This window comes from Anabrus simplex, chromosome 1, assembly GCF_040414725.1.
Source record: "Anabrus simplex isolate iqAnaSimp1 chromosome 1, ASM4041472v1, whole genome shotgun sequence".
Lineage (NCBI taxonomy): Eukaryota > Metazoa > Arthropoda > Insecta > Orthoptera > Tettigoniidae > Anabrus > Anabrus simplex.
In genome coordinates, this window is record NC_090265.1 from 1,137,294,241 (window position 1) to 1,137,314,429 (window position 20,189).

The window sequence follows — 20,189 nt, forward strand, 5'->3', positions numbered from 1 at the left end:
TGAATTGACATCACTGATGAAGGGAATGTGTATTTTTCTGAAACACATATGATAAAATAAATAATTTTCAATCATTAAAAGTGTATTGACAAGGTGGACCCAACATAAACTATTTTAAATAGTTTTTTTAATAGATTCACATTTGCCTGGTATGGTTTAGGGAAACCATAAAAGTGTTAAAGCAGAGTGGCTGCAACAGTTGGAAGGAGACAGAGTGCTTTCTGACAGCGCTTTGTGAAAGGTTTTGTTAACAGTTTTGTTAAATGATCATGCTTGTTAAAAAAAAAAAAAAATCTATCTGGGGTTAGATGTTTATTTTTGTCAGACTTTTTACAATTGTATCGCTGAGCAGGTTTTCAGCACTTCTCTCGGGGTACTAGTTACTGGGCATTCAGACAGGAATTGAGTCTTGAGAGTTTGCAACATGCTTGGAAGATATCTGGTGTCACATGGCTTGAGGTACTTTTACTGCTGTGGTTGGTCATGGCTCATTTCTAAGTAAGTGGGACAGTCTTCACAAAATGTAGTTTCTCTGCACTTTTGCTAATTTTTTTTCTTATTTCCTAATGTGAACATTTGACAGTCTCTACAGTTTTCAATGATGCACTCTGTCTTCTGACACCATGACAGACCCGAACAGAAGCTGTACCTTACAGCATCGGAGGTATTGGGATATTACTTCATTGGTCTGAATATAAAATGGGGATTTTTACATTAAAATGTACTTATAAAAGCTGTAGTTTTATATGGGGAGCCGAACATTTATTTGTTTAATTTCCCATCTGTAGCCTACTGGCTTGTGCTTCTTAGCTGAGCTCAACCAAAATTTCCTGAGTTTTGATTATTAATTATTTCAGTTAATTTTATGGTTTGTGATTAGTGATACGGAATTGAATATAATGTATTCAGGAATTTTTGAGAATGGATGTTCGCATTCAAAACCATATTCTTGAGTACAACGTAACCTGTAAATACAAGGCGGCCTAATGATGATTTTTTAATAATTTATTACCATACAAAACTTTAACAAAAGAAAAGTCGGAAAATCGCCATCTTGTTGTATGCTTTTGTATTGAACCACCTCCTCCTCCCCCCATCCTCCTTGGACTGTGAGAAAGAACTAGTTTACTGGTTCATCTTTTCTTCTCCTCCCAGAATGTTTTTATCCTCGATTGTTATATTTAATTAGATTTACAGGAGTAGGCTATGTGCTGGCACTGTATTTCACTCTCTCCCTTCTTATCATTTATCCCATCATCCCAATTCATCTCATTAACTCCTCTGATGATGTTTATGTAAGGAAATGCATCCAGGTGTAACGACTCGCTACGAAGATACATCTCGCTTCATACCCGACCCGCAGAGCAATGGGACAAGGGTTGTACGTACAGTACAGATAAAAATAACTATTTTATGATCAGTTGTTTAGCATAGCGTAATTTAGTAATGCAGTAAAATGTACGTTGAGTATTCAGCCCGAAGGCTGGTTTGATCCTCTATAGCACCTCCAATACAATTATAAAATTTTGGGGGCCTCAGAAATTAATTCATTATAGTGAAATTTTGTTATGTTGAAATAAGTCAATTTTTAAGATCTATCCTGTTGTATACATTGCAGAATCTACAACATTAAGCACAAATTTACAGATAAAGAAAAGGTTAATATTTATTAGATGACAGGAAAATTAAAATGTATGTACACGAAGTATTGGTGTACAGTAATTGCAAGAGGTTTTCTGTAAATTTTCAGCATATCAAATTTTAGATTGTTCCAGTACAGTGTGTTCAGGACTTTATTGTTTGAAAAAGTCTGATTTTCTTCTGAACACTCCCAGACATAAAAGAACATTCAAGATAGTCGCTAGGCACTCCACATAAACTGAAGGGAGATTGTGGCACATGACTTCGTGACAGAAGAAAATCTTGAATACTATATGCCATGTTTGTTGCCTGCACAAGAGTCACTCTGTTCAATACTTTGATGCACATCTTCCTCTCTCACTTTATCATTACATGGAGTTCTGTCACTCATAATGTCTGCCACAATTTCATCATCAGTGATTTCTTTTTGCATTAATGCATCATAGTCCACATTGATGTAGCCTGCAAGTTTCACACTTCTTGGCACATCCAACTTTTCACACAGAAGCTTTGTTTTGCTCTCTTTCTGGATCATCCAACACTTCACATCCTGTGGTTTGCCTTCTTCATAAACCACTCTAGCTTTTTTTTTAAAAGCAGTTTGCAATTGTTTCAGCACTGAAAATTTGCACTGCTTCCAGTATGTTGATATGAATGTCTCCCTCTGAGGCAATATTACACAAATTAACTTTAATTTTGGTATTTTTGCAAGAAATGAATCATATATAATGATATACACCATAATTGAATAAAATATAGTTTTAATAAATGCATCATAATTAGAGGTGGATATCCATGCAAATGCATGTTTTAGAAGATGGTTTCAATTCTCAACTTTGCAGATATTTGTTTCATAGATTAACGATTCCAAATAACCGTATTTTTTCTCTGCATGTTTTGGCTTTTTTGGGAGAAAATTTATGCATAATGCATATTTTGAAGATTTTGGATTTAATAGCAAATATTTGGGCATTTAATATTGCATAATATGACTTTTCTGTGACTTCGGCATATATATAATGTTAACTTTCATGATAGTGCCGTTTATGAATGTTGGTTTGCAGAATTTGGGACCCTTTTTCCATGTTATACAGTACTGTATGTCTATTGCTGAGAGAATGTATTCCTGGCATCCTTTGCGACAAACGAATTTAATACATAAGGTAGAGTTCCTATAATCCAATTAACCAAGCACTTTCTTATCTGTTGTTTGAGTAAACGTCGACATAAGCCGGAAGGCCCCACGTCTATCTCTGTAATTCTTTGGAATAAGCCGTCTCAATTATAAATTGTTATAAATCGAACTGTAAATTGTGAATTACTCATTGACTCATTTTTTTTGTCTATGTTAGACGAACGAAACAAAACTATTATCGCACTTCTTTGATGCCTCGTTATCAGTGTTGCCAACCCACAAATCTTTTCTCCGCTAAATTTTAGATGAGAATCCACTAAATTCCACTAAATTTTGAACTAAGGCAAAATAGCACATACCAGCTGTTTTAATAGAGGAGATTAACTCGAAACATAACAGTTTCAGAATAATCATCTTCTCCTCCCAGCACTGTATTCTCTGAAGCAGACGTGCTGGGTTGAGATCATGTGGTTTCATATGAAGCCACATGGTACTATTCTTTTTCAAAATATGTGCTGGCAGTTCACAGTATCATAGCAATACAGACATTTTCAAATCTATTTCAAAAGTTATTTTCACTTTCATTACTCTTTTCGTTGTTTATGATAAGTGCTGAAAGGAATAATGTCAAACAATTTTGCATTTATATTGCACTGCCAATAGATGCACCGTCCGTGGTTGGGATCACTAAGAAGCTCAACCAACTAGTCTTTTAGAGTTTAATTATTTAACCACTCTTCACGAAATATCTGACGGTTTTTTCCTTGTTTTAAAGCTTTGTTTTCGGGACGTTGACCTAGAAAGATCTTTTGCCCCTACTTTGCACCATATGTTATGAACCTGCTTGTATTTGGAAATCGTGGATTGGGTAGGCAACCCGCTGATCAGAATTGGTATGCAGTTTGCTTACCTTTCCCTGATATTTGTAGTTGCCTAGTTTCACCTGTTTGTGGTGATGAGTGCTGTCTGGTATTAATGTTCAAAGAGCACGTTGTGTGAAATGCCCGACAATTATAACACAATGAATTTCAATTATAATTTGGAAAAATAAATATGGGCAAAAGGCTAACTATTATTTTTTGTACTAAAAGTTTAAAATTTGTTGAAGTGAAATTTTTCAACACACACCAAATAGGGAAAGGGACTTAAAAATAATTGTGCAATTCTGAACATTTTGTTTACTGGCGTTCATTACAGTGACATTTTACTGTATTATCAGATGAAGTTGGCTGATATAAGTTAGTGACTTGAGAGATATTTTGACAGGAATGTGATGTAGTTTCCACGGTACAACTAAATAGGAAGTTTGGAGATTTTTAACTCTTGTAATTTATGCAGGAGTTTTTATAAGATTGTATTTCAATATATATATATACACAATATTTCATTATTGTGGTGTTCATCCAAATTTTTGATGGTTTTATTTCGTTCACAGATTTTCAGTTTTCCCTATCATACGTTTTTCCCTTTCCATGGTCCCTCCAGAAACGGAGAATCAAGGTTCTACTGTATATCCATACATTTGCAAATCTTGGCATAGAATTGGGTGCCATGAAGAACTACATCACACAGCAAAGGGCCTACTGTTTGCAGATTACATGCTGTACGGGTAGAAAATGGAAGTGCAAGAACAAGTTAATGTATGGAATCAAGTGATAGAAGATTTTAGAATGAGAATAAGCATAGGGAAGAGTTAAACAGTAGTGATGACAAAAGCTAGGAAGGAAGGGTGAGGATAACAGTAAACGGAAAACAATTAGAAGTTGTGAAAAGTTCCACTACTTGGAAAGTGTAATCACAGAAGAGCAAGTGGCTTTTACCAGAGTGTGAGGAATATAATGCTAGGACAGCAAAACAATGGCTACACACAGTCGTGGCCGGAAAACGACCGGTAGGAAGACCTAGGAAGAGATGGCTGGACCAAGTGAAAGAGGACATACGAACAAGAGGAGTCAGCTGGGATGTCGTCTTGAGAGAAGAGTGGTACATGGACAGACAGAAGTGGAGAGAGCTCGTAAACCACACCCGGGCAACTGGAGTGGAAAAATGATGATGATGATGATGATGATGATGATGATGATGATGATGATGTGAGGAATATAATGCTGTAGAATCAAGAAGTTCCAAGGAATTGCAAAGAAGTTCTGTATTTGGCCTATTTATTTAATCATTTATTCATTCAGAGTATTGTCCCAATGAGCTATTAGGTCAGTGGCTAGCGATGTATATTCCTAACCGCGGACGTTGAAGGTCAACGAACGAGTTTATTGCGTCACGGTATGGCCATTCTGCCCTTGCGTTTTTCGTGGACATACCTCACAATTTCCTTTTCGACTTGTTAAAGCGTTCCTGTTGCGGACCACTGAATGCATTTTTTGTACAGTACACATTTTTTTAGCTATCTTTGTCTTCACGCTGACGCCAAATATTGGCTTTAATTAGGCCTATGCCATATTTTCTTGTGGATGCACAATTATTCTACATTTCCGAGTGTTTAATAACCATTAACTTAAAATTGGCATCATAATATCGAAGAGAACCCGTTGAAAATTTGCCAGCAATACCTGGTCCACGTATTTTACAACTACCCATCACGAAATATTCCTGCAGTCTATAAAAATTTTGCTAAGAGTCAGGTACAGTAGACGCGTTATAACTCTGCCACTGAGTAGCCGTGGCGTTTCTAAGAATTGGAAGGCTTGCATGTTTTGATGCTATTCTGCAGATTTAAGGAACATTTTTGTAGAGGCTAATAGAATATCATTCTCTCTTCACTATTTCCCAAGATATAGTGACATTCCACACAGGCACTGTACAGCCGGTTTTCACGGCTAGCGATGTACAATAAAGAGGCGGTCATTTATTGTCAACGAATTTTGTGTGTGCGTCGGCGTGCGGGGGTGAAAAGGAGCAGCGTGGTTACCAAGGTAGTTGCCAGTGGTATTCATTACTCTTAGGCTGCGAATGCAAGACTACCCTCGATTTTTTGCACGAGATTCTGAGGGGAAAAAACGTTGTCTTGGATTCGGAGAAATACACTATCCCTTCAGAGTTTTCTTCTTCGAATGGAGTCACCTAACCTAACCGTAGACCTATATGTGTCATGAAAACATATTTGAAACACATGTAAAGAAATGAGTTATCCTCGCTAAAAATTATTATGTGAATAGCCTTTACGAAATTTAACTAGACGCGAGAAAATATGAGCTATCCTCTGAAATCAGTGATGTACTCTGCCATATCTCGAGGTGTATCACATTCTTACTTTATTACTAATCGACTCCAACATTGCCTTCAAATGTTGACGAGAGAGCTCGCAAACGCACATAGTGAGCAAACTACATCGTACCAAAGATGATCAATCGCATTTTGTGGCAAACGTTTCAGTTTCCTTATTCAATAGCGTCACCCATCCTAACTTAACTGTACTATACATATGATGAAAACATATTTCAAGCGCCACTAGAGAAATGATAACCTTCTCGCTATAAATTTACATGATAATAACCTTTCCGTAAGTTAACCAGACGCGAGAAAATATAAACTAACCTCTGAAATCAATTATGCACTCTACCATATCTTGAGATGTATCCCATTTTTACTTAATTGCAGTTTTTAGCATTAAAATTAAGCGATCGTTCAGTCAGCCTTTATTTTTAACGAGTTAAGAACTGTTATTGGACACGTTATTTACGCATTTATTCCAGAAATATGCTCTCTTTCATTTTGGATTTTCTTTACGGAACAGTAGTCGACAGGTATTACTAATTGACTCTGACATCGCCTTCGAATGTCGATGAGAGAACTCGCTAGTGGACATAGCGAGGAAACGATACCAAAGATAATCAATTGCACAATCGCTGGGGTGCATACATATCGGTTACGGAAAAAATTGCGCGCACTTAATCGCTCGTAATAATGGATGCGTCAGTGATAGGGCTCTCACTATAACTGACACAGTTTAATGTAGGAATTTTGAAGGGACAACAAAATATTGTCCGTATAACGGGGTTTTCGTTATGTGCTTTACTCACTATAGTAGACTAATACTGAATATGGACGACAGAATGAGATGAAAGTAGAGTTCAGGCAGCCAAGGTGAAGTTCCCTCAGAGGTATTGTAGTGAAGATAAGAAAAGATAGAATCAGAAATAAAGGGATTAGAAAGGGGCTTGGTGTTTCAAAACTATGGGACAGGATAGAAATAAGCAAGCTGAAATAGTATGAACACATAATGCAAATGGGAGAGGCAGAGTTCTAACCTTTACCACCCGTCTGTCGGGTGAGGCCCGACATTACGATATTCCCGTTCCGGTCGCATGTCGGGGGAGACCCGACACGGCATTTTATCGCCCACCGCTCGTCTGCCGTCTCTTAGCTGACAAAATACACGATGTTATACTGTACTGCCATCTTTTAGTTCCACGTGGAACTTTGTAGAATCCAGATACTATTCGACAATTAGTCAAAAATCCATTATTCAGATGGCAGTGTAGCCGTCAGCTGTCAAATCACGCACATAGTAAACAAACATGGCCGCCATGTGCTCTTCTAGTCATATATATGTTGTATATGTCAGGCAACACACAAAACTTCAGTATTTTTGCACCTCTGCCCCTAATGAATATATCGAATAGCATTTCACGATGCCTAAAAGTGAACTGACGATGGTCGGTTTGTGTACCGTAACCCAACAGGTACCTGATGCTGACGGCTGGCACAATTATAAATCAACAGATTCAGATTTCAAGAAATTGCCGTTTACAGTGGTTTCAGCCTACAAACTACCGCGAGGTATGAAAACAGAGAATGAATAGAGTTTTTCAATTGCTTTTTAGCGATAATTTGTACACTAAATTATTAAAGAAACCAATCGGTATGCGATAACGGTAATAATAATAATAATAATAATAATAATAATAATAATAATAATAATAATAATAATAAAAATGCAAAATAATTCGTCTTAAATTCCACATATTGCTTTTATTTGCTCCCGTATAGCTTGCTATAAACGTGCATAGCCTAACTACATCATTTAAAACCAAGTGCTATCTCCAAAATCGTGAAAAATTAATACAGGTCATATAACATAAAAATGTACATTTAAAATACGAGTAGTAGAGGCAACACAGAGAACTTTAATTCGAGGGGTAAGGGCTAAAGAAAGTATTTATAGACAGGAAAGAAACCACAAAGAAGACCTCGTACAAAATGCATGGATACAATGCTGGAGAGTGTAGAGGAGAGGAGAAAACATATAAAGTAATATTGGAAGGAGAGAAAGTGTGTTGGAGAGATGGGTAACAATGGAGGACTTTGGTTCATTACTCGACTCTGGAGAGAATGGGAAACAGGAACTGAAGAGGCAGAAAAAGGGCTTCAGCAAACCATTCTATGGACTGATGACACAAACAAATAAAAATCATCTTAAGAGTTATTTTAATCGTCTTTTAATTGGTGAATTACACTTTTAACCCGTATCTTAACATGTATGTTTCAGTACCTTTTTGGTGTTCTATGTGGATTTCATAAATAATGATAATGAATTTGTCATTCTTATTTTCTACAGATGCTTTGGTTCCTAAATCAAGTCTGCCGCAGTTGTCAGATCTCCTGCTGCTAGATGCTATCATTGCAAAAATTCAGGTTCTTATGGATGAAGGTATGGCAAAGCCTGCCACAGATACAACAGATGCACAAAAGTGAGTACCTTAATATTTATGAATGTGTTAAATTAAAATGTTTTTGCCATTTAAATAATATGAAATCTTTTCTTCTTCTTTATTCGTGTCAGAAGTATCAACTTTACTTACAGAAAGGTAATCATATAATCAGCCATAAGTGACACTCAGTAATGCACACATGGCAGCTCGTTAATTCAAAGTCATTGGGACGCAAAAATCGGACCTAGAATATTACGTGATTTCAAAATAACCGCCAACTCAGTGCCAACCCTAAGACCTGTTACTGCATGCAATTAACCTTGATTCACAGTTTAAATCCTTCAAATGTCATGGAAAGAAACTATTTCCGAAATGTATCCAACAACTTGCATCTACAGTATTCAAATAAAACACTTGGATAACTCAGTGACAAACATAACCTCAGGCAACGAAAAAAAAGAAAAGAAAAGCATGATTCAAAGACAAGGAGAAATCTATGCTGGCTCCCCTGTGCAAGTCCTTTATTCATTGGATTACTGTAATGTATGCATCTTAGATGTCTTGTACTTGCACGGAAAGTACTCAATGTTACAAGTAACTACCGTATTTCACGGCATAATCGTCGCACTTTTTTACCAAAATTTTCGAAAAAAAAAATTGTAGGGTGCGACCATTATACGATGAATATTTAATACCAGTATTTGTATTACTCAAAAAATGTATTTATAACTAAATTGTATTTGATACAAATTTAAGATGCACGTAATACTCGCGTTTATACATTAAAATAATTAAAATAGTCTAAAACAAAATTCATAATTTTTCGCAACAATTCGGCGAACGTTTTTCCAACTTGAAAATAAAAATGAACGTATTAAGTTAATTTGTCATTAATTTGAGTATTAAAGTTAAAATAAAACACTTGCAAAAAGTTATCACTTTGTGAAATGCGGACTTACCGGTACGCAATTTATTCCAAATCTTCGGTGTCGCTATCGCAAGTTTCGCTATCTGATGCGCCGTCCTCGCCTCTGTCAATACCAGTATCAGATTCTTCGTCTCCCTGCCACACTGCGTCATCTTCGGAACCGTCTAGTGCATTCGAAATCCCAGTCCTTTTGAAGCTCTTGGAGACTAGTTCAGGTGGTATAAGATCCCAACTCTTCTTCACCCACGAGCATAACAAGTCCAAGGGTGGACGCCTGATATTTCCGGCGGGCGTCAATTGCTGATCGCCGCTCATCATCCACTCGTAAAATGGACGTAAGTGGTCTTTAAAGGGTTTATTAACACATACGTCTAGTGGCTGCAAAGCATATGTTAGGCCACCAGGAATGACTATCTGTCGTGTCTTATTTGTAGTGAGAATTTGCTTCACTTCGTTCACGAGGTGACCTCGGAAACTATCTAAAACAAGCAGAGCTGGTTGTTTTAGTAGTGCACCAGGTCTTCTATTCCACACAGTTTTAACCCAGTCCAGCATGAGTTCTACGTCCATCCAACCCTTTGGTTGCACTCGTACATGAATTCCACGGGGAAACTGTATATTCTTAGGCATCGTTTTCCTCTTGAAAATGATGTAAGGCGGCAACTTTCTCCCGTCAGCTGTAATGGCTAGCATTGCCGTGCATCGCAACTTCTCACTACCGCTGGTTTTCATTAATACACTCCGTGATCCTTTTAGCGCAATAGTGCTGTTGCGAGGCATATCAAAAAAGATTGGAGTCTGATCGGCATTACCGATTTGAGAAAGCAAGTACGAAGTTTCCTTGCGCAAACGTATGACAAATCGGTGAAAATTTACAATCTTGTCCGTGTAATCAGCAGGCAACTTTTGGCTTAGTGTTGTTCTCCTTCGCATTGACAGATTGTGTCGTCGCATGAACCCCTTAATCCACCCACGAGTCGCCTTAAACTGAGTTACCGGTATGTTGTGTTTGCGCGCTACCTCCTGTCTCTTAATTTGTAACATTTCATATGATACACTGCAGCCATTGTTACCGGTACGTATTTCACTGACGTACCTAAACACTTCTTCGTCAATTATAGGAAACTTCCCTGTTTTAGGACCTCTAAACACGCGTCTAGAAGGGTTTGTGCTTTTTAGCTTGTTTTTTACTTTCCGCCAGTCACGCACCAACTTTTCACTTACAGAAAATTTTCTTTCTGCAGCTCTGTTCCCGTGCTGTTCAGCGAAGTTAATTACGCTTAGCTTGAAGCCCGCAGAATAGTTTCTATATTTACCCATAATCGCTTATAAATGCTTCACACGTTAATGTTTTGCGATATAAATGACTTTCCGTAATTGTTTACTATTAAAACAAATTATTTCTGCAAACACCCAAAACACAAATTAAAAACTTAAATTCTCACTCACACATGTCTACAGTAATCACGTAAATCTGAAACAAATAAATGCATCTGTGATCTGTCCATTCCAGAGCAGCCAATACTGTTAGGCAGCAAGGAAGCATGCAACAATTTATCAGTTTAGCCAAATACTTTAATAAAGTATTTGGTTTAGCTCGTTGGTTGCGACACACTACTGCGCTTGCGCAAAGCTCGCAAACTGGAGCTCTAGCTAGCGCGGTGTAGATCTACTGTATAGTTGACTGTAGAGGCGGCCAACTATCGATGGTAATCGCCATCGATATTTTCCGATATTATGAGCTCTACTATCGATTGTAATCGATAGTTTTCAAAAAGTGGAACGAATAATATCATTATGCCTGAAAATAGAACATTTATTGAACACAATACACAAAAAATCAGTAGAAAGCACAACTATTTGATGCTATGTAATTTCTGAAATTCAAATCGGAATTACTCATAAATCTCTTCATTGACCACCTGAGAAATTCTCGTTCTGCTGCAGTGTTCGTTTTGCGATCGCCCGACATTTTCTCAGGTATTGTAATATATTTGGAAAAATGTTTTACAGCAGTCTCAGCAGATGGCAGGAGAGTTTTCAGTTGCTTTCATGATTTCTTTGAACTAAAATGTGCATACATAAAATCTCTGATAATATATCAATCTTATTTTTTGTCCCGTATTGGCATCAAGTCAACTAAGGTTAGGTTGCATGGAGAATTCAACCTTCCAAAATGCTAAATAGTATGTCTGCCGGCACTGAAGTCGCAGGTACACAGAGATTCTTAAATGCACACCTATGAATTGGAACAAACTCTTCACCAGTTAACTGCAAACAGCTGCACAATTTCTGTTAGCGCGAAAAATAAGCCAATGACGAAAAAGAAAACTGTCGTTGACTATCGATAGTAGGCAACTGACTATCGATGCCAGACGATAGTGATCGCTATCGATAACTATCGATAGCACTATCGATAGTTTTCCGCCTCTAGTTGACTGTATTCCGAGACGTCAGTAACAAACATTAATTTTTTTCAATTTCTATTAAACATACGGTAATTAGGTTAATATTTCTTCCCAGTTATTGATGATTTTACATTAAATTACTGACGAGTTTATAAAATAAAACTTTAATAGCATTGGATAATAATTATCTTGACTGCTTGGATAAAAGTTTTCATCCCATGCCCGGACACGTATGACGTAGTAGTAAGATAAGAATATAGCAATGACAACTGAGACATCGTAAATAATTCGCCTGAATAATTCCGTGGAAATCTGCGTTATCGCCTTGGATTTCACTTCGTGCGCAATAACACAGGAGCCGGCCCCATGGTGTAGGGGTAGCGTGCTTGCCTCTTACACAGAGGCCTCGGGTTCAATTCACGGCCGGGTCAGGGAATTTTACCTGTATCTGAGGGCTGGTTCGAGGTCCATTCAACCTACCTAGCCGGTATTTCCTGGCGACGTTGCCGATAAGCGATAACTTACAGCCTTACGTATTTCAAATGGGAACTCATATGTAGGTGGTGAATAAATAGTATACTGTCTCGCGACCACGTTGTCAAACTGCCGATAGCCTACCGGTAAGCATAATATGTAGGTGGTGAATAAATAGTACACTGTCTCGCGACCACGTTGTCAAACTGCCGATAGTCTACCGGTAAGCCATGCGTCGCACATATACCGGTATTATTTATTCATACGTTGTGCAACATGTTGCAAACGTGACTGTGTTGCCAAATTGCCCATAAACCTTACACGTATTTAAATTGCGCATTCATGTGCAACTTACGTTGCAGTTCCATTTACCTTTTAACCAGATTAGTGAACAAAATTTGGACGTGCGACGATTATGTAATTAAAGGTTTAAAGTCCGATTTTTGTATTGAAAATAAAGGATATGACGATTACGCGGTGGCGACGATTATGCCGTGAAATACGGTATTCTCATTTTGGTTCTGTATTGAAGATGACGTATGTCTCGAATATTATTACAATATTTTTTCTTAAGTCCACCTGTTCAATACAATACAATATAAACCACTACATATGGTTAAAATTTCATACATAATACATAAAAGTCAATGGTACATGTTTCACCCTTCTTTACGGGCATGATCAGCCATATCAATCCTAAAAATAATACATATGGAGTCTTTCTAATCTTATGAATTATGAATAATGATTTCGTAAAACATTATACAATAACATCTAAAACAACGATAATGCACCAAAGTGTGTTAAAAAAAAATTAACAGTTTTTGAAGATTGAAACGTGGTTAAACATGAATATTTGAGAGTTTAAAACTAAAATGGATCCTTTTGTTATACATCATTAAGACTGTGACGGCCTTGAGTGTAAACACAATCAAAGGGGATGTTTCTTCAATTCCCATAGTATGAATCCAAGATGGTAAAATCACTGTCAGTTATTTAAAACAGAAGTGTGAATGTAATAAACATGTTAAAGTGTGTATACGGTTGATATATCTGAAAGTAGAAAAGAAAATGGAACTTTAATTGGAGGCGTTGCTAATGATAACGTATGTCAAAGCTAGCGGGTGTCAGTAATAGGGAACATGCATGATCCGGGATTTTAATTAAAAATATGCTAATCTGATTCAAAATTACACGCAGAATTCAAAAATGTGATCAGAATGTACAAATAATAACTCCAAACATGATAAAAATCTAAATTAAAGTACGAAAATGTCACGTCACGCAAGTACGCGATCTCATTGGTCTGACATCGTACAGGTTGACTGAATTAGCGGACGAAATAACACATAGTGTGCTGTGAGAAGCAGGATACACTTAGCGTATTTCTACTTTATGTTAGTGTCTGGTTTGGTTAAATTCGAAGTCTATACATTGGATAATAATCTGAGTGGTATATTTTAGACTTAAAATGAATCCTGCGCAGACAGTGAGGCAGAAAACTTATAAATAGTGTATAGTTCCGATGAGCAATAGCACATCGCATACCATCCCAAACAAATTGTTTATAAATGTCCCAAAGACTCTAAAACTACGGAGAAATTGATTTTGGCGAGCCGGAGAAATGCTGGTGATATATTGGAAAAGGCTACAGTTAATTTTTTAAAGATCATTTTAACGTAAGTTGAATTTGTTTGAATTTTCAATCACTTTTCCATGTCAGCTGTTCTAGTGGTAACACTTTGAATTTTAATGTGTGATGCTTTAGTTAAATGATTCATTTACATCTTGTAACATGAAAGTAATAAACAGTGCATTCATTAATGCTGATTATTAAAGTATTCTCTCCAAACCTAACCTATGTTTTGGGTGATCCATGTCTAGGTAATAAACCAAAGGGGTTATGAACCATATTGACAGCTCTAATTATACCAATTTATCTTGGCATGCGACAGTTATTTATGTCTTTATTGAAGTGCTCACATTTGTAAAGAAATTTAGGCTATAGCTAAATACTCCATAATATAACAAAAAATGGCGTGTACGTCATGAAAGAAAAAAACGTGAATTTAACAAATATATATCTCTACACAAAACCAATGCTTGTCTGTTGGAGTCTTATAAGTTAACATTGCTCAATTATAATAATTATCATAATATTAGTGAAATAAATAACATAATTGCACACAGGTACGGTATACAAGCCAAGTCAATAAACCGAAGGATAAAAATACCGGTCGAGTTGGCCGTGCGGTTAGGAGCACGCAGCTGTGAGCTTGCATCTGGGAGATAGTGGGTTCAAACCCCACTGTCGGCAGCCCTGAAGATAGTTTTCCGTAGTTTCCCATTTTCACACCAGGCAAATGCTGGGGCTGTACCTTAATTAAGGCCACGGCCGCTTCCTTCCCATTCCTACGCCTTCCCTGTCCCATCGTCACCATAAGACCTAGCTGTGACTGTGCGATGTAAAGCAAAAAAACAGGTAAAAGTCACAATACCCAAAGACATTCCTGTATTGAACGACTAAAATGTCACCAAGACACTTTTCTTGCATGATATGCTCAGCTTGTTAAAAACCAAATGTAATTAATGTTATTGGCATTACGCCCGCTTACTACTTCTACGGTTTTCGGAGACGCCGATGTGCAGGAATTTAGTCCTGCAAGAGTTCTTTTACGTGCCAGTAAATCTACCGACCCGAGGCTGACGTATTTGAGCACCTTCAACTACCACCGGACTGAACAAGGATCGAACCTGCCAAGTTGGGGTCAGAAGGCTAGCACCTCAACTGTCTGAACCACTCAGCCCGACTTGTGAAAACTAGATGAAGTCACATTTATCTTTATCATGTTTAACTTTTTCCCTCCACCAAGATATTTAATGTTTCTCTTTCATGGGCCCCGGAAGTGGGTAGGCCAGTTGCCCCAACCTTAAATATATATATTTTCGGGCATGATAGATTATAGACCTATAGTACTATGATCTTTCTTTCTTTCCTTCTTTCTTTCCTCCTTTCTTTTTAATCAGTTTATCCTTCAGGTTTGGCTTTTCCCTCGCACTCAGCGAGGGAATTCACCTCTACCGCTTCAAGGGCAGTGTCCTGGAGCGTGAGACTTTGGGTATGATGATACAGCTGGTGAGGAGGGTCATTACCTCGCCCAGGCGGCCTTACCTGCTATGTTCAACAGGGGCCTTGTTGGAGGATGGGAAGATCGGAAGGGATAGACAAGGAAGAGGGAAGGAAATGGCCGTGGCCTTAGGTGCCTGGAGGTGAAGTGCGAAAATACGAGAAACCACTTCGAGGATGGCTGAGGTAGGATCCGAAACTCCTCTACTCAGTTGACCTCCCGAGGCTGAGTAGACACCGATCCAGCCCTCGTACTATTTGTTTTCAACTTATATGGCAGAGCCGGGAATCAAAACCGGGCCTCCGGGGGTGGCAGCTAATCGCATTAACCACTACACCACAGAGGCGGACTAGTACTATAATGCTATCTATATGTTTATGTTAGTGCTGAAAGCCCGAAAATGTAATGTTATCCTTTAATATGGAAATCAGTCTAGAAGGAAATGTTGAAAGTGATGTGATTTCTATCCAGGTTCGTTGTTATCCTAATACTATGAGTTACAATACATTGCACGTATATGAAAGATGCCACTTACAAACTTGCTTTTTATCCGCGAATTTCTGCGGGCACAAAAGTCACTATTTTTCAAGAATGATGACATCTACACATGATAGATTGTCTGACTGTGCTGTTTTGAACCTTTCTTCTGTCATTTTGAAGTTATTCGCGATCACGAATAATAAACAATCAGCTTTTAGTAACGGCTGATGCACAATGGCTGGTAGAGCTGCATGTGGTACTGGATCGTGATGTCACAGCGCACTCCTTACGTCAGAGGCCGTTTCACTCGCCTTGCGGAAAAGCACTTTTGAACATTTTTTAATGGTAGGAAACAAGGCAACTTACCTTATTGTAATACGTTTACGTACTATTTCATTGAATGTACTTTTCAAAAAAAATATTTTTGAAAATTGTGCATGTTCCCTATTGTGTTGGTAGTCAATTGGATCCAAAAGACGGTCAAGTTGGTGTTATAACCCCGTTGAAACATTTGTTGGAAGAAATGATAGAGTTCTTTTAGCTTGACTGAGCTTTCTACTAAGTAGAAACACCAACTTGACCGTCTTTTGGATCCAGTTGACTACCAACCCACTAGCATTGACATACGTTATCATTAGCAACGCCTCCAATAAAAGTTCCATTTTCTTTTCTACTTTCAGATATTTCAACTGTATACACATTTTAACATGTTTATTACGTTCACACTTGTGTTTTAAATAACTGACAGTGATTTTACCATCTTGGATTCATACTATGGGAATTGAAGAAACATCCCCCTTTGATTGTGTTTACACTCAAGGCCGTCACAGTCTTAATGATATATAACAAAAAGATCCATTTTAGTTTTAAACTCTCAAATATTCATGTTTAACCACGTTTTAATCTTCAAAAACTGTTAATTTTTTTTTTATTAACACACTTTGGTGCATTATCGTTGTTTTAGATGTTATTGTATAATGTTTTACGAAATCATTATTCATAATTCATAAGATTAGAAAGACTCCATATGTATTATTTTTAGGATTGATATGGCTGATGATGCCCGTAAAGAAGGGTGAAACATGTACCACTGACTTTTATGTATTATGTATAAAATTTTAACCATATGAAGTAGTGGTTTATATTGTATTGTATTGAGCAGGTGGACTTAAAAAAATATTGTAATAATATTCGAGACAAGTACTCAATGCCCGTAAAAAAATTGTGCCTTACCGCAAACTTTCCTAGGACGAGAGGAGAATATCCCTCACTTCCGTCTGCATTACAGCACAGTACAGTGACTATCCTTGTACGATTTCCTGCCATGGCACTTCTCTTTTAATTCAGAAATTCCAACCCTTGATGCATCACAAAGTATTCTAAGACCCATTAACGTATGCAATCACCTTGATTCATACTTTAAACCTTTCATATGCCATGGAATTTTTTTTTTTTTTTTTTACGAAATGTGTCCAACAAGGTGCATTTACATTATTCAAATAAAACACATAGATAAATCACTGACAAACATAACCTCACACAACGAAAAAAAATTGCATGATTTAAAGACTAGAAGAAATCTATGCTGGCTTCCCTGTGTAAAAATATTTTTTGGATTGTTGTATTGTTTGCATTTTTTTAAGACGTCTTGTACTTGCACGGAAAGTGCGCAACACCCTTAAAACATTGCGGTTTATCAAACTTTCCTATGATGAAAGCATTGTCAGTACTTTGGCATTGCTTTTTTTTTCAAATTGCACCGTCTGTCTGTAACCACTGTGTTGTAATGAGGCATCACGTGCTCGCTATCTACATTGTTTGTTGGGGTCCACAACAATTCAAGACAGTATTTACCAAATATGATGAACTCTGTCTGAACTGTAGTTAATGCAAGCATTACATCACATTTTTCACTTTCTTTCAACTGGGTTTGAATTGCATGTTTCAGAGAAGAGTAACCAGACCAGATATAGTTTCGTGAGAGATCTGTTACTCCAAACAATTTCTCAAGCTCATCTAATTTATCAGTGTTATTCAAAATTATATTTTTTGGATACAAAGCTTGAGAAATTGACACAAAATGCTTATGGTTGGGGTCTTTAGCTTTCAATGTGGCTAGGTTGCACTGTGAAGAAAGAGCAGCTTTGACAGATGTGTCTCTACGTGCAGCCTGCTGTAGAGGAGTGAGCTTAATCAAAGCATCATTAGTTGCCGCAGAAAAATTCCTCTCACAAATTAAGGTAAAACAGGCGTCAGGATTATGCAGTTTGGGGTAAAGGACATGAGAGGTAGGATACAGAGACCTTTCAAGTTCAGTAAGGAGATCAACCAATCCAGCTGCATGATCTGTGAGGAAAACCATATGGGAGTGAAGCCTATTCACTTCTCGGTCACTCAGATCGGTCAGATGCTTAATACCACAGTTGATGATGTCTTTCATTTCAGACATCTTGAAAAATGTAATGTCAGTAAAGTAAGCAATCAAATAGAAGACAGCCTGAAACCAGGTATTCCATCGGGTTATGGCAGGTGCAGGAAAAAGCTTTGCTTCCTTTGGAGCACTATACTTCGATGTTAAAAAGTGTAAATAATTATACTTTTGCTTTCATGTGTTCAAAAATGCAGGCTTTACCATCGCAACCACATGGTTTAAATCTGTCATCAGTGCGACCCAACTATTGCCAACCAAGCTGATCTTATGTGCCCAGCACTGTACATGCATTAAATGATCCCCTATGACTACACTTAATGTTTCATAACACCAGGTCATGTACGGGGCACTGTCACTAACAAACACTTCAACTAAGTCATGTGGTACCCTATAACTGCGCAGAGCTTCTAAAACTGCATGAGAGCAGTTTGTGGCCTTTCCTGCATCAAGATAGTTCACAGAAACAATGTGCAGCTCTCTTTTCGATCCAGCTGGAACTTGGAATATGATAAAAACACAACGGCCCATTCTATCTGTAGTTTCATCACAGAGTATGTTGATGTTCTTCCCCACTAGAGCCTCTGCAGTTCTTTTCTAGTGGTCAGATGCAACTTCTAGAAAGGAAGAAAGACCTCAAATTATAACAAACTATTTTAGAATTACTGGATCAGTTGGGTATGGGTAAGATAGTTCGATATGGAAACCACACTCAAATTCAGTATCCTTCAATTTTGCGCATGGTTTTGAACCGCACCTGATCAATGAAATTGAAACATACCCGGTAAATATACTTCACGTAGAGTTCTCACACATGGCAGCTCTTCATTTGAAAACTCAGTAATCCAGTCTCTTAGCTCTTTGCTTTCCACCTTTTCCAGAGGTATATTTGCTTTGGCAAATACTTCAACTGTGCGTTTCGAGAAGTTATTTCTGGAAATTTTTCGTCTTTTACAACTATCTAACTGTGTAAACACAGAAGATTGCTTTCTTTCATTATCGCGTCGCCTACCCACGTGTTTTTCAGATTTAACATGTTTCACAATGCTGTCCTTTTTTTCCTACCCAACTCGGCAATTACAATACTTGCAAAACACTGTCGCTGAATCTGTGGCATATAAACCGTCTTTTGCATATTGCTGAGCCCTTTTGTGCACAGTTTTTTTCGTGCGCCCCATAACCTAAACAATCACTTGACTTTCTGCTCTTCACTAGTTTCAGTTTTGAACAACAGGAAAACAACGCTGCGTCTATCTTGTTATTTCCGTGACACTTGATTTACATTTCGATAATAATTGATACAGATCTTATTCCCCTTGCTATTCCCATTGTAATTATCGATTAAAGTCAGCAAGCAGCAATCGATTGGCTACTTTTCTTCATCAATTGGAACAGTCTAAAGATTTATGCGTCATGTTTTGAGTATTTCTGACTATTTTGCCAAAATATGTTGTTTTCGCCAGTAAAATAGTACATTTTTGCAGAATTTGCACCAGAATCGCATATTCGTACTAATTTCACATTTTGGGTCACAATTCGCATTTTATCACACTTCTATTTATGCGTAAAAATGATTTTATTCCACGTTAGAATTACCGTAGGCTTGGATTCAGTACAAGATTCAAAAATTTGCATTTATCGTAAATGCGAGGTCCCTATTAATAAGTTACGAGATTGTGAGCAACTGCAAAATGACCTTGATAATGTTGAGATGGACAGAAGGCAGTGGGGGGTGGCGATAAACGGGGTTAAAAGTCAGGTTGTGAGTTTTACAAATAGGAAAAGTCCTCTCAGTTTTAATTACTGCGTTGACTCATAAAGGCTCCTTCTGGGGATCATTGTAAGTACCAAGATGTTAATATAATTGGTAATCACATAAATAATACTGTTCCAAGGTATCT

General features: G+C 37.5%; 1 protein-coding gene across 1 annotated transcript in view; it reads left to right on the forward strand.

Moving 5' to 3' along the window:
* poe (E3 ubiquitin-protein ligase-like protein poe) overlaps positions 1 to 20,189 on the forward strand; it is a 797,274-nt gene that overhangs the window by 193,556 nt on the left and 583,529 nt on the right. The window contains exon 20 of the mRNA XM_067137373.2: positions 8,349 to 8,481. Within this exon, the coding sequence (XP_066993474.2) occupies positions 8,349 to 8,481 (133 nt within the window). The remainder of the gene's footprint in view (positions 1 to 8,348; positions 8,482 to 20,189) is intronic.